Source organism: Dasypus novemcinctus, chromosome 2 (assembly GCF_030445035.2).
Source record: "Dasypus novemcinctus isolate mDasNov1 chromosome 2, mDasNov1.1.hap2, whole genome shotgun sequence".
Classification (NCBI taxonomy): domain Eukaryota; kingdom Metazoa; phylum Chordata; class Mammalia; order Cingulata; family Dasypodidae; genus Dasypus; species Dasypus novemcinctus.
In genome coordinates, this window is record NC_080674.1 from 178592297 (window position 1) to 178607116 (window position 14820).

Consider the following 14820-nt stretch of genomic DNA (forward strand, 5'->3'; position numbering starts at 1 on the left):
GGTGAGCTGCCAGCCCTGACTGGAGGCTTCAAAAAATAAACTTTCTCAAAGGACACAAATTAAAAGTCATGTTTCAGCAGCCATTAAAACCAAATTATAGGCTTACGTCGCGGAGCGAACTACTTTCGTTTTCATTATGCTTAGGATATTTCATTTCGTACATGTGGAATCGGTTGCTAGGAAAACCCTGTGTGGAGTTGTCATATATGGTGATATATTTTTTTTCTTTACAAGGGAATATTTACAGAGGTGTAAGTTCTGTAGTTCTTCTTTTTGAGTTTTTGCCTGCAAGGAGAGAGGATGTCAATATTAGAAAGTAGGAGGCAATTTGGAGTAAGGGTCACGGTTTGAAAACATCGCCCCTTTCCAGAGAAGGTTCTAAACCTGCTGATCTGAGTAGGCTCACAGGAGTTTGGTTTAACCCTCTTTTTTTTTTTTTCTTTTTAAGTGTGTATACGTACATACACACACACTTTTAACTTGAGAGAATTGTCAACGATTTTATACAATAATTCAGATTTTCAGCTTTTGTAGAAAAACTAGAAGGTGCGGCAGCTTTGAGCCCTCCGTCGTTCCCAGATGGGCCCAGTGCCAGAGCGGCATGACGGCCGCTCTCCGCCCTCTCCAGTTCACCTCAGTCCACAGCTGGCCCGCTTCACTTTCCTGAGCGGCCCCCAACAAGTATTTAAATTTCTCCCTGTCCCAAACTTAGGGTGTTCCGTATTCTAATGGCCTTTAGAAAGATTACATATTTTTAAAGAACGTGTGCTCTCTACTGGTTTACCAGAGAACCGAATGGCGACTTTTAACAATCATCAGCCTTTCTGTCCTGTTACTTTCAAAGGCGGATTGATAGGTATCATATAGTGCCACGGGTTCCAGCCCTCATCAGCCTGGTTTTGCCAATACTAACCTCCTTTCTCATTATTCTTCATTGGATGCTTAGAGCTAAATGCAAATTAAAGTATATTCGTCTGTCTCCCTTGCTTGCAGCTTTCAGTGCATTTCAACATAGAGACCTGAGCGCGCGTCTCTCCTCCGCACGTTTGCAGAGGTCTGAGCCTTCATCTGCAGGCACTCACGCCTTTTCTCCTTCTTTTCTTTACAGGCCCTCCAAACCACCACAGCCAGTCGACGCTGAGGCCCCCTCTGCCTCCCCCCCACAACCACACGCTGTCCCATCACCACTCCTCCGCCAACTCCCTCAACAGGAACTCGCTGACCAACCGGCGGAGCCAGATCCACGCCCCCGCGCCTGCCCCCAACGACCTGGCCACCACGCCTGAGTCCGTGCAGCTGCAGGACAGCTGGGTGCTGAACAGCAACGTGCCCCTGGAGACGCGGTAAGTCTCCGCCGCCCGTCGCCTGTACAGTCACGCTCTGCCGTCGCCTTAGCGCAGTCAGCCACACGGCCTCTGGGGGACCCGGAGTGCTAGTGGGGCAGAAAATCTTGGCATAAGTAATGCAGCAAGCTTTATCACCTCCTTGTTGTTCCCTTGGTAATTTGACGCTGGACGGTAGGTTGATAGGTATTTCTTTGTTCATGTGTGTCCCCTTTTAATGCCTGTTTACTCTCTTAGACAGCTCTTGTGTACCCAACTAATAGAATTAGCATAACATATTTTTACTCAGAGGCTCATGGGAGACATGCTTATAAGGGTATATTGACTGAAAGATGCTGATAAATTATGCATTTGGCCTTTCTTTAAGTAATAAACGAAGACTCATTTGAAATTAAGTGTTTGGGGAGACCTTGAGAAACAATTCCTGATTCCAGACTGACAGAAGTATAATTTTAATTTATATTTCATCCAACACGCAGGCTCACTTTAATCCCTCCTGTACACACTAACAGCTTGATGCCTGTGGGGCAAACAATAATGTATAAAAATAAACAAGGAAAAAGGTGCAGCACTTAGGCTGGGAGGGAAGAGTTTTAAAGTGATCTTCAGGTCTGACTTGGGTTTGTTTTGCCCTTGCCTCTGTCCTTTTTTTTTTCACTTTGGCTTCTGGTATTCTAAAATCATGCCTACCTTAATGACCTGAAAGAAGGTACATCAGTCCTAGCCTGGCTGGTTGGAATGTAATTGGCAATGAAGCCCGTGAAGGGTTGGCCAGATATTGAAGCAGCCCTGTTGCACTTCCCAGACACATTCGTGGTTTGTGTGCTTCAATTGCCATTGTCTCCTTGCCCAGAAGAGCCACGGGGACTAAACAGACAGCAGGGCTAATTCATACTGACCCATCACGAAGTTCTCAAATAGTTTTTAAGCATCAATAAATTATATTTGAGGAAAGACAGAAATAACTTAGAATCTTTCTGGTAATGCCCAGTGAATTTTCTGCACCAATTTTGAAGGACAGAGTGTTGGGTGGTATTCCTTATCTACTATACTTTTTATAAGGTCTTAAACATTAGTATGTTGTGTGCCATTGTCACGGTAATCACTCCAAATTTTAATAGATTTTATTTTTTGGCAGTTATAGGCTACTTTAAATGATACCTACAATCTTAACCTCTAAAGCTTAAAACATACGAAGTCAATTTAAGCGCTCTGTGTCCATGTCATATATAATAAATATATTTAAACACCTGCACTGATAGCATAAATCTGCTAATAAATAGGTTGCTGGAAGCTTTCCAGGCTGACAGCTGACTAGGCCACCAGGCTGGACTCGGGACTGCCATAGTCGATGGCAGTCTTAAACCCTGGCTGAGATTTTCTGTCTTTTTCCTCCCCATACTTAAGAACTGTTCTAAAGTTTGTGGGGTACTAGTCCATATGTATTTTACAGTAATAGGCTACTGCTTGAAAAACAGTCTCATGATGTGAAGTCTACATAGATTGGACCATATGAAAAAAGAGGAAGAAATGGAAGAGAAGAAGAATAAGGGCAGGAAAATGTAGCAATAGTTGTAGGAAAAGGAGGAGGAGAATAACCAGTTGTTTTATGTACTTTTCTATGCCAGGCATTGATGCTTTGTGTGTATTATCTCATTCAAGCCTACAAATAGTCTTCAGAAGTAGAAAGCAACCATTATTATTGCCATTTTAAAGGTGCAGAAACTAGGGGTAGAGAGGCAAAATAACTTGCCAGAGGTTTGGGCTTCAGAGAGATGGTAAATTATGAACCATATTGAATGGAACTCTTCTGGTTCCTGTACATAAAACGAGATGGTGAAGTGCCTGATGGGCAAACAACCCATATTACAACCCTAAGTTTATTTTTTTTTTAAGCCTACCTTTTTTTTTTTAAGATTGATTTATTTCTCTCCCCTTCTCCTCCTCCCCCCACCCCAGCTGTCTGTTCTCTGTGTCTATTTGCTGCGTCGTCTTCTTTGTCCGCTCCTGTTGTTGTCAGCGGCACGGAAATCTGTGTTTCTTTTTCTTGCATCATCTGGTTGTGTCAGCTCTCCGTGTGTGCGGCACCATTCCTGGGCAGGCTGCACTTTCTTTCGCGCTGGGCGGCTCTCCTTACGGGATGCACTCCTTGCGCGTGGGGCTCCCCTACGCAGGGGACACCCCTGTGTGGCACGGCACTCCTTGCGCGCATCAGCACTGCGCATGGGCCAGCTCCACACGGGTCAAGGAGGCCCAGGGTTTGAACCGTGGACCTCCCATGTGGTAGACGGATGCCCTAACCACTGGGCCAAGTCTGCTTCCCAACCCTAAGTTTATTGAACTAACTGCTATGTTTACAGGGCAAGATCCATTAGAGTGTCTACTCCTCAAGGAGTTTCCCCATGGTGATAAGAATTCATACACCACATAAACATATCTTTCCTATCTCCTGGTTTCTGATGTAATCAATTGTACTTTCAGGAAATTTATCTATATTTTAATATAATTTTTTTAATTAGAGAAGTTGTAGGTTTATAGAAAAATTATGCAGAATATACAGATTTCCCATGTACCCCACTATTATTAACTCCTTGCATTCGTTGAATATCTTTGTTATAATAGATTAAAGATTATCATTATTATTATTGTACTATTAACTATAGCCCATAATTTACATTAGGGTTCACTGCTTGTGCTGAACAGTCATATTTTTTAAAATTTTTATTCTAATAACATATATGTACCCTAAGCCATGTTAACAGCTATTTGTAGTAACTTGTCACCTTGAATGGACCAAAAAACAAAGCAGATCACATTCCTGTTTTCCTGATGAAAGCTCTCCCAGAATTTGCTTTCTGTTGTGTAGAGTCCTTCTGCAGATTGTTTGGATTGTGAGCATTTCCCCAAGGGTTATGGCTTCTAAATGATTGAAAGAGGGAGGCAAAAGAAAGCAAAGCTATGGCAGGGGGCAGGTGAGGGGGGTTGTAGATAGGATTGCTAAAACTATCTAGCAGAGAAACAATGAACTCCCAGGGTGATCAGGAAAAGCTTCACAAGTGAGGCTTGAGCTGTGTTTCAAAGGGTGAGTTAGGAGTTAGCATAGTAGATAATTGAAGAGAAGTCTAAGATTGTTTCATATTATTTTTCTATTCCACACTGTTTTTTTTATATAGTGTTGGCAACAGAATACTGAACAAATTCAGTCATTCAAATGCTGAAATATTGTGAGTTTACTGGAGTCGTTTTCTTACCCAGGAGAGAGAATATAGATATGAGAACTCTTCTTTATAGGAGCATGATGCCATAATATCCCATTCCTATCTAGAATATTAAATAAGAGTGTGTTAATCACATCTAGGAGAGAGAACCATGGATGGCAAGACATTCTGGAGCCCGATCACTATACAGTAACCAATTTCAAAAATGCAGTGGAAATTTATAGATCGCTTCACCACCTCTACTATCATTGATAGTGACTTTAAGGTCTGCTCTGCTAACCCCAGAATCTCTAAGCCAAGTCCAATGTATTTCTTTAGACTAGTGGGGAATGGGCTCTTGCCTGTCTGCATTGCTCTTTTGATGTTCCCATCAGTCTTAATGAGGCATGTTAGGTCTTCTCTGAACTGTGCTTTTTCCATTTTTTTTTTATATGACAAGTAGAATTGCAGGTGCTGATTAAAGAGGCATAGCCAGAAAATAGGACTGTATATATTTGGAATTTAACACAAGCAAAAAGCATATGAGGAAAATTCTCTATCAATGTTAAAAAGATAAAAAACAATTCATATACATTTCTAACACTAAAGGCAGTCAATTCACATTTAAACCATACTTTAATCAAAGAAAAACATAGGGTAGAGAAAATAATTGCAAGCAATCTGTGCTGGTTATTTTTGAGCTTAGTATGTAACCAAAGCACTCTGCACCACCATCTTCTTCCCATCCTCTTCACAGAAGGTCTAGGCACAAAGTCCACTTGCAATATTTGGTTGATATCACCTGTTAGTCCTTCCTCTGCGGAAAGTGAGAGGGTCAAGAATCTTCCTGGTCTGCTGCTGCTTTGGGAGTTTCTGAAATCAGCTTCTCTTGTCTAAAACATTAGAAAGTAGCTCTTGGCCAGAACCTAACTTTCCTTCCTTGATGTGTTTTGCTGAAGCGAGCCTCTCTGAATCTATCCAGGCAGCAGGTCACTAAAGAGAATCCCTAAGCAGAACAAAAGTTCCTCCAGAGTTTACTTTTGACTTGAAACATTGGAAGGCTTAGTTTTAGTCATCAAGATCCTCAAGGTATGAAGAAATATGCAAGTTGTTTTTCAAAATGGCCATCCGTTATTCATTCAAGAAGTATCTATGAGAGCCAACCATGTACCGGGCTCTGAGAATTCTGACAAAGGAAAACAAAGCCCCTGCCTTTATGGAGATGCTAAACAAGATGTAGAAAGATCATGAACAAATGATTATACAATTGTCTCTAAAATAACATTTGTGGTAGAAAGTGGATGTGACTCAAACCATTGGGTTCCCACCTACCACATTTGAGGTTCCAGGTTCGGTTCCCAGGGCCTCCTGGAGAAGGCAAGCTAGTATGACAGGCAGACGCTACGAGCTGATGCAACAAGATGATGCAACAAAGAAACACAAAGAGGAAAGACAGTGAAAGATACAACAAACCAGTGAGCTGAGGTAGCTCAGGCAGTTGAACTCCTGTCTCCCACATGAGAGTTTCCAGGTTCGGTTCCCAGTGCCTCCTAAAGAGACGCGCAAACAGTGAGTGCAGACAATGGTGGGGGGGGCATAAATAAATAAAGTAAATCTTTTTAAAAAATGATTTTTGTGGAAAGCACCATGCAAGGTATCACAGAGAAGCCAGGCCCATGAGGAACTTGACATTTAAGTTGAAACCTGAGTACGCGTAGGTTTTAATCAGGCTTCAAGAATGTACTTGGTGACAAAACAATGACCCATTTGGGGAAAGAAACACTAAGATGACAGGAAGAGAAGGCAAGCTAGAGAAGGTGAGCAAGGGCAGGACAGTACAAGATTCTGGCCAATTCTAAAGATTTTGGACTCACCCACAAGAACAATGAGAAGTCATTAAAGCATTTTTAAGCAGGAGATTAAAATAATAAGATACGGTTTGGTTTTGTTGTTCATTATGGTGCTTGTTGTGTGCTGAATGGATTCGGGGGTGCCGTAGAAGTTATAGCAAGACCAAAGGTCCCAGTCTGGAGGACATTGCAATGCTCAGATGGAAGATGGTGTGACCTGGATGAGGATGGTAGTACTGGCCATTCATAGCTATGTGACATATTTCAAAGGTAGAATCAATAAGAATTAATGCTTGCTAGGATGTGGAGTTGAGGGTTAGGAAGCTGTCAGTACAAAGACCAGTTTACTAACTTATGAGGCTGGCTGCTAGTGATGTCATTTACTGAAGAAGTAACTGACGTGGTGGCAGAAAACCAAATTCGTTTTGCCCATAATTAAATCCAAGATGCAACAGGAGAATTATGTGTCGTTGTTATTGGCCAGCCTTATTTTGATTCTAAAATAATATATTGTGGGAAGCGGCTGTGGCTCAATCAGTTGGGCTCCCGTCTACCACATGGGAGGCCCTGGGTCTGCATCCCCCGGCCTCCTTGTGAAGGCAGGCTCGCCTGCACACTGTGGAGAGCCACCCAGACCGCAAGCGCTGTGGAGAGTTGACTCAGCAAGGTGACACAACAACAAAAAAAGGGAGACAAACAAAAACACGGAAGAGTGCGCAGCGAATGGACACCGAGAGCAGACAGCAAGCAAGCCATGAGGGAGCAGGGGAAATAAAATAAATAAATACAGACTCAGAAGAACGCACAGTGAATGGACACAGAGAGCAGGCAGCATGCAACAAGCCACAAGGCGGGGGATTAAAAAATAAATAAATAAATAAGATAAAATAATATATTGTAATGCAGAAACTTATCCACTTACAAAGGCATTTTTAATGTATCCATACCTCTCAGCAATTGAGTCTTCTCTTTCAAAGGCATCTCCCCAGAAATTTTTATAAATATAATAGCTATTCTACATGATCTTAAAGGTCTGCAAAGAATAACTTTTCTTTATCAAATACTTTCTGTTTAGCTTTACTTACATGAGTCCATTTAACCCTTTAACAGTTCTGTTAGGTATATATTACTATCCCATTTTTAAAAGTAGGGAAACTAAGGCTTGTGGAACTTTAGCAATTTGCATGTTACCTAATTAGTAAGTGGCAGAGGTGGCATTTGAACTTCAGTCTACATGACTTCAAATTTGGTGTTTTTAACTGCCATGGGATAGTTCCTTGGGGAGTAGGGGGCGGGAGGGGGGGGATGCAGCTAAGCTTATCCTGATGCTAAACAACAAATTAATTTGCCCAGGCCACGGAAATGGTAAAGTCAACTAATTGTAGGGGACATAACACAGGAAATTATCTATGTGATAAAGTCTAGCCCATTACTGGACAAAGAGTTAGTCGCTGTCAAAAGTACAAGCCAGGCGACATGTAAGGGGGTCTTCCCTGCACCTCCGCGGGCTTGGAGGCAATGCAGGGGTGGTAAATCTGAGACCTCGCTGCTCCCTCTGTGGTGGTGACAGCCTAGGATATGTGTGAGCTGCTTTACAGGGGTTTAATGCTCTGCATAATTTAAAGAGTAAGAGAAAAATGGTACCACAGAAATAAGAAGCACCATTTCTTTCTTAGCAATTTGTAGATATTCTAACATCCAAACAGCGCTTGGCCCAACTGGTAGGATTGCCGGGACTGACTATTTGGCCATCCGTTGGATGCCAGTGCCATTCCTGTTAGCAGAAAGCCTTGGAAAGTTCTGATGAGGAAATTTGTGTTGGATGAGCACTATCTATGGGATCTGTTTTTGGTGTTAGAATTTCAGAAAACACACTTTTCTGTCTTCGAAATGAAGTGATCTTAGTCCAATCTGGATTCTTTGTTGGTAATGCATATTTGGGAATCGAGACATGCGACCTTTAGTAAATAAGGTTTTCACAGAGAAGCAACAAGATTGTCGAAACATCCTCGCCATGCTGAGTCTGAAGACTATTCCAAACTTGTTCTCAGATTGATTTTTCTACCTAAGGATTAATTTTCTGACAGAATCACTGACAGGCTTGATCTTGAGAATATTAAACCAAGGTAACCCGTTTGCTTTTTTTCTATTTTTTTAAATGTTTTTGAGTGAGGTTTAAAACTAGCATTCATTCTGGGAGAACCAAATGCATTGAAGCACTTTTCAAATCAATAGGCAGCTTGATTTCTCCATATTGCAAAACATTATGCCCCCTCTAAATTCTCATCAGAGGCAACATGGAAATTAATGAGACCTTTAGGTTAGCCTTTCAAGCTCAGCCTGATTTTATAGCTTTACCTTGCCTTTTTGACACCATGATCCCGCCTGGCCACCAGCAGCATTTCACGTTGCAGTGCACTTTAATTTTGCAGTTTTCTTAGTCTTCCTTGGAAACTGGCAGCTTATTAATCTCAATAACTGAGCTGCTCAATAGGCAAACTCACCAATGAGAAACCAGGCTATGTATTTTTTTTCCTTGGCATGTGGAGACAAGGTGTTGGTTGTTGAATGAAAGCCAAGGGGGGAATGCTAAAGAAAGAGCCACTTAGGAGGGGCACCTAGTATGCCACACCACTTTCTGACTTTGACAGGAAAATAAAGAGCGCCTAGCCTAAGCCACAGCCCTGCAATTTATGGCTTGTGGTGCTCAACACATTCAACCCATTAATAAGAAAATAAATAAAGTGTCATGGCACATGTGCAAATTACAAGGTGCATTAAGAGGAAACAAGAATCACGTCTCACTCAAGACCATTCCAGCCTGCTCTTGGCTTGGTAGGGCAACCTGGAAGCATCTGTGAAGGTAGAGGTATCCAAGGAGATGTCCTTTTAAAATTTGGCTCCTTCTGTACATTAAAAACCTGTTAAGTGCATTAAGGCAGGGGGGACTTGAACTTCCTATGGCAAGTTACCGCAGGTCAGCCGCTGGAAAAATTTCCATCCCTCGGCAGCCTGAGCTGTGGCGGACCCAATCACTACGGCTCGAGGCCACCTTGTGGCCATGCTCTGAAAGCATGGGATTCTACCCTGAGTCTGTGTACATGTCTAAGATTCTTGGATTACATTCACAGTTGAAAAAAGCCAAATACTTCCATCTCTGTCTGTGCTCTTTCACCCATTCAGCTAATATCAACTGTCATTCCCTTGGGGCATTTCTGAAGTCTCTCCAGAGGCTATTTTATCTGGCTCAGACAGGGAGACTTGATGAAGCACAGTCCTTTTCTAATTCTGGCTCCCAATGATCCTTTTCTTTCTACAGAAGCGAGATAAGGTGTTCACGGTTCTCCCAGGCAGGGGAAGTAGGCTCTGCCACTTTGCTGAAGGCTCCTTTGATTTATTAGTCTCGGTCTCGCTTGCCTTTGTGAGTTGGGATCTCGTGTCCCCAGAACTGCAATCCGTCACCAGGCTTTCGGCCAGCTTGCTCAACTGGCGCTGCACCCTGTAGATGAGGGGGGACTGTTTAAGAAACTTCTTGGGTAGTTTTTTCTTTTCTTTTTCCCTTCAAAACTCCACCAAACAATTCATGGCTATTCTGATTCTGGTTTGCAAATACTCCTTTTTAGAGGTCTTGACAATGCTAAACACAAAGGATGACCCTCAAAATTGTGTATTTTTTAATCCCCTATGGAATCAACTGAGGAGTCAGCCGATGCCCCCAAACTCTGTCATCAGTATTTTAACTGTAGGAGCCTTCTATTTAAAAGAGAAAGGCAGGGCATATGGGTATCCCCTATATTTTTTATGTAACATAAGTATCTTTTAAAACAAATTTTAAGTATATATATATTTTTAAAAAGAATGAATAACAATGCTTTTCTATTACCAATTTGTTAGTGCCTTAATTGGGTGGGAGCCTCCAGGACAGCCTGTTTCTCAACAATTAGTCCTTCTGTAAAGATTTTACACACCAATGATATAATGCTCCAAGGCTTATTTTAAAAATTAATTGAACCAATGGTTACAAAATCCTGTACTGAGGAGAAGGTATAAAATAGCACTCCTCTTGCATTGGTATGCCCTTAGATGAGAACTGAAAGGAGGACGCTTAATTTTAGTGGCTTTGCAGCCCTTTATCAACCCAGATCCTCTTGCCTGTCCTTGGGAAAAAGGGATAAGAAGGCATAAGGAGTCATTGAGCTCATTTAAGAGTTTGGTGGGACCCTGGGGAAATCTACCCCACCCCTAGCCGCACCCTTGCCAATTCTATAAAACGAGAGAATGAATTTAAGAGCTGGGAATGGGACAGTGCTGCGTTACCTGTGAGCTTTCTGGGTGTGCTCGCCCCACTGGCAGTGTCCTACAGCCGCATGCCAAGGGCAGAGGACAGCAAAGAGCAAATTTTCCAGGGTTGAAGCCTCAGAGTCCACATGAGCAAGGGAAACTGTGGCCGTATTGAAGGTCTTTTCTCTTCCCCAATCCACTGAACACTCTTTTTTCGTTTTGATTTTTAAACATCATTATCTCTTAAGTGCCTACATTGTATCAAGTGTTGTAGTAGGCACTTAATATTATGTTATCTGATTTCATCTTCACAGAAGCTCTGTGAGGTAGGTACTGTCGACCTATTGGGAAGATGAAACATGGAAAGATGACAAACCTGGGACAAAAATCAAGATTCTAGCAAAATTGGACCCAAGTGCTTAAACTAAGGCATTAGGATTCTGTCTCTCAGCCTTGCTTTTCTGTTTTCCAATGTCTTTCATAAGCAGACATCCTTTTGGGATGCCCTTATTCCCATAAGGGAATACAGGCTATATTCTCCCAGCTTAGAAACCTAACGGGAAGAGGATTTCTTCTTCCCAATACTTCTGCAACACTCCTTTGGTTGAATCTCATCGAAACCAGCAAGGGTCACATGCCTACAACGGACCCGACCCCTGCGACCTGGAGAACAGGTCTCCCCGTGTCAAGTACTCAGTAGGGCCAGAGAATGGGGAGGAAGAAATGTGGCCCAGAGCAAAACAACGTGCCACTGGGTGGCCTCCATTCATCGGAGGCCTACCAGGCTAACCTCACAACAGTCCACTGAACCAACCCAGCTCAGGTCCAACGCTAGTTTTGCCCCAGCCCAGCTGCCTTCTCTCATTGCCTGATTGTATTCTCTTCTCTGGGTGTACACAGTTCTGGCTAAAATTTTGGAACTTTGGGTTATCTCATTTGCTTTGGCACAGGGAGTTGCTTTTACAGCTGATTCCAATAAGGAGAAAGACTAAGTTCCAATGACTAATTCCTACCCCTTCTGATTCAACATCCTCTCTGGTTCATTTCTCAAATGTTCCATGACTTTACCTTTGACTCACTGTGGTCGCTTAACACATTTTAACTTGTATTAGTCTCCTGATGTCTCTTTTAAGCTATCATCTTCTTTTTCTGCAAAAGTGCTTGGATTCCACATTTTCTAATTAAATCATGCTCATTTATTGTCTTACTAACCAGTGCTCTTTACGAGGGCTCATGATGAGAAAGTTAACTCAAAATGTCTTGATGTTCACATCTCCTGGAAATAGCTAGAGAAGCAGTTTTACCTTTAGAAGGTTAAATTGCTTTGGGGAATTTCTGTTTTTGCTTTTTCATAAAACCATGAATGGGAAACATTTAATTCCATACTTCAAGCTCATAATGTTCTCAGCAATGCATTTTATCCTCTCCATTCCGGAAACCTTGGCTAGGTTATTTTGCAGAAGTCAAACAGCTCCATAACGGACCATAATATAGGTCACATCAAAATAGTTGTACATTTAATTGGACCAAATTTGTTGTCCTAAAATGTCCTAATGTCAATAATTGCTATTCACCCTCCTATGAATTAAGCTGAAATTACCAGACATAGTAAGGTCCTCTGAAATGGAGGGGATAGCACACCTACACTTAAATCCACATAGAATTTCTATATAAAGGTATGTGTGTAAACGGGAAATATGAAAAAAGTGTTAAGATGGGCGTATTAGTCAGCCAAAGGGGTGCTGATGCAAAATATCAGAAATGGGTGGGTTTTTATAAAGGGTATTTATTTGGGGTAGGAGCTTATAGATACTGGGCCATAAAGCATAAGTTACTTCCCTCACCAAAGTCTATTTTCACATGTTGAACAAGATGGCTGCTGACATCTGTGAGGGTTCAGGCTTCCTGGGTTCCTCCCTTCCAGGATCTTGCTTCTCTCTGGGCTCAGGGTTCTTCTCCTAGGGCTTGCTTCTGTTTCCTCTGTGAGCTTACTTCCCAGGGCTCCAGCTTAAAGCTTTAGCATCAAACTTCAACATCAAAACTCCAACATCAAAAAACACTCAGCTCTGTCCTTTGCCATGTCTTTTATCTGTGAGTCCCCACCCACCAAGGGATGGAGACTCAATACCCTAATGATGTGGCCCAATCAAAGCCCTGAGCATAACCTAATCACGCCCAGGTACAGACCAGATTACAAACATAATCCAATATCTATTTTTGGAATTCATAACCATATCAAACTGCTACACTGGGCATCTCCTCATGTACTGTCTATAATGTACATTTTTAAATTCACAATTCTTTTCCACTTTGGAAAAGTGGGAAGTATAGCATTCTTCACAGAGCTAAAGCAGAAAGGCACAAAGAGCCTGAGAGAGAGAAAGAGAATAAAAGAGAAATAAGTGAATTTTCTCTTCTGGAAGGTTGGCCCTTGATTCTGATTTCAGCAGTCGGAGGAAGAATTTCAATTTCTACTTCAGCCAGCCAGCTTCTCCTGGGGAATTCATTGACACCTTCCTTGAAGTTCCCAGCTTGTGACCTGCCCTATGGAATTCTGATTTAACCAATGACCATGATCATGTGAGCCAATTCCTATAATAAATATCACCATATTTATGAAGTTTTGTTTTTCTGGAGAACCCTGACTAATACAGTCTCCATTTCCTTCTGTGATGGAAAGGTCCAGAATTTAAGGCAATGCTCAAAAGGGATGCTCCCGAGTGCTCTAGAAGCATCCAGATACTATAGACAAGGCACACAGCCTCATGAAATCGGCACCCTGTCAGTGGGCCTTATCCTGAAATATACAATAATATGTTACCCCAATGTAATAGAGATAGACTCATTTATAATTTCCTACTCATATTTCTTCTACCCCTTTTATTTGAACCTTTAATTAGCACTATATCTGTTAAATATATGTCCCAGAGATTTAAATCTTTCGTCTGTTCATATGCCAGTTGAGCCTTGAATCTCAGCAGAGTTGTAATACTTACTCTCCAGTTCATTGGACTCACCCAGGACAACTAACAAAATGATGAAGATGGACATCTCCCATCCCCCAAAACACTAAGAGTATCTGCAAGTGCAAGCGAAACTGTTCCTTCCATCTGCTCTATAACATCTAAGCCCCCTCCCAATCTGAAGCAGAGTGGGCAACATCATCCCAAAAGGCTCAATATTGAGGAATGAACAAGCATAAGGGGGGAATGCAATCATGGACCAAAGTAGACTTACTGTTATTGTAGGAACAGAAGAACTTTGTAACATTTATATGAAGATAGTGGTTACCAGAAGTTCTTAGAGGAGAAGGAGGGAAGAATAAGGGGAACATAGGGCAATTTTAGGGCATTCGAATTGTTCTGCATGATATTGCAGTGACGGATACAGGCTGTTAAACATTTTGTCAAAACTTATAAAACTGTAGTGCCAAGTGTAAACCACAGTGTAAACTATAGGCCTTGGCTAGTAGCAACGCTTCAATATTGGTTCATCAATTCTAACAAATGTACCACACTCATGTAAGATGTTATTAATAGGAGAAAATGTAGGAGGGGGAGGAGGGACCTATATGGGAATCCCTATACTTGCAATGTAACTTTTCTGAAATCTAAAACTTCTCTAAAAATAAAGTTTATTTTAAAAAGGATTTAAGACAATGGATTAGGGCACATATTGCAACAGTTTGGGACTTTTCAGTTAATTTATTACAAAAATAACATATTCTCTTCGTTGGAATATTCAACAATTAGAAGGATAAAAGGTAATAAGTAATATTCCCTGTCCCTCCATTCCTATTTTCAAGGAAGTCTCTCTTGAAGGTTTATTATTTTAATCTTCCAGAAATGTTTTTGGATTCCCAAACATATATTTTTAAGGGTAATAAAAACAGGATCATATTTGGCATCTTCCTTTTTAACTTAATTCTCTATTGTGGAAATCTTTCCAGGTAATTTCATGTAGACCTACCTCATTCATTTGTAAAGTCTGCTTAGTATTCCATAATACCATAATTCATTTTGCCAGTTTCTTCTTGATGGACATTTAGATTGCTTTCAGATTTTTGCTATTATAAACAAAAGCATAATGAATAGTCTTATATATATATCTTTGCATATTGATATAATTATATTCAAAAGTTAAATTCCT

At 41.4% G+C, this 14820-nt stretch overlaps 1 protein-coding gene across 2 annotated transcripts in view; it reads left to right on the plus strand.

Annotated features, from left to right (window-relative positions):
- TENM2 (teneurin transmembrane protein 2) overlaps positions 1–14820 on the plus strand; it is a 1208790-nt gene that overhangs the window by 920643 nt on the left and 273327 nt on the right. For both annotated transcript variants that reach the window (XM_023591746.3, XM_058281907.2), the window contains one exon: positions 1109–1343. In XM_023591746.3, the coding sequence (XP_023447514.1) occupies positions 1109–1343 (235 nt within the window). The remainder of the gene's footprint in view (positions 1–1108; positions 1344–14820) is intronic.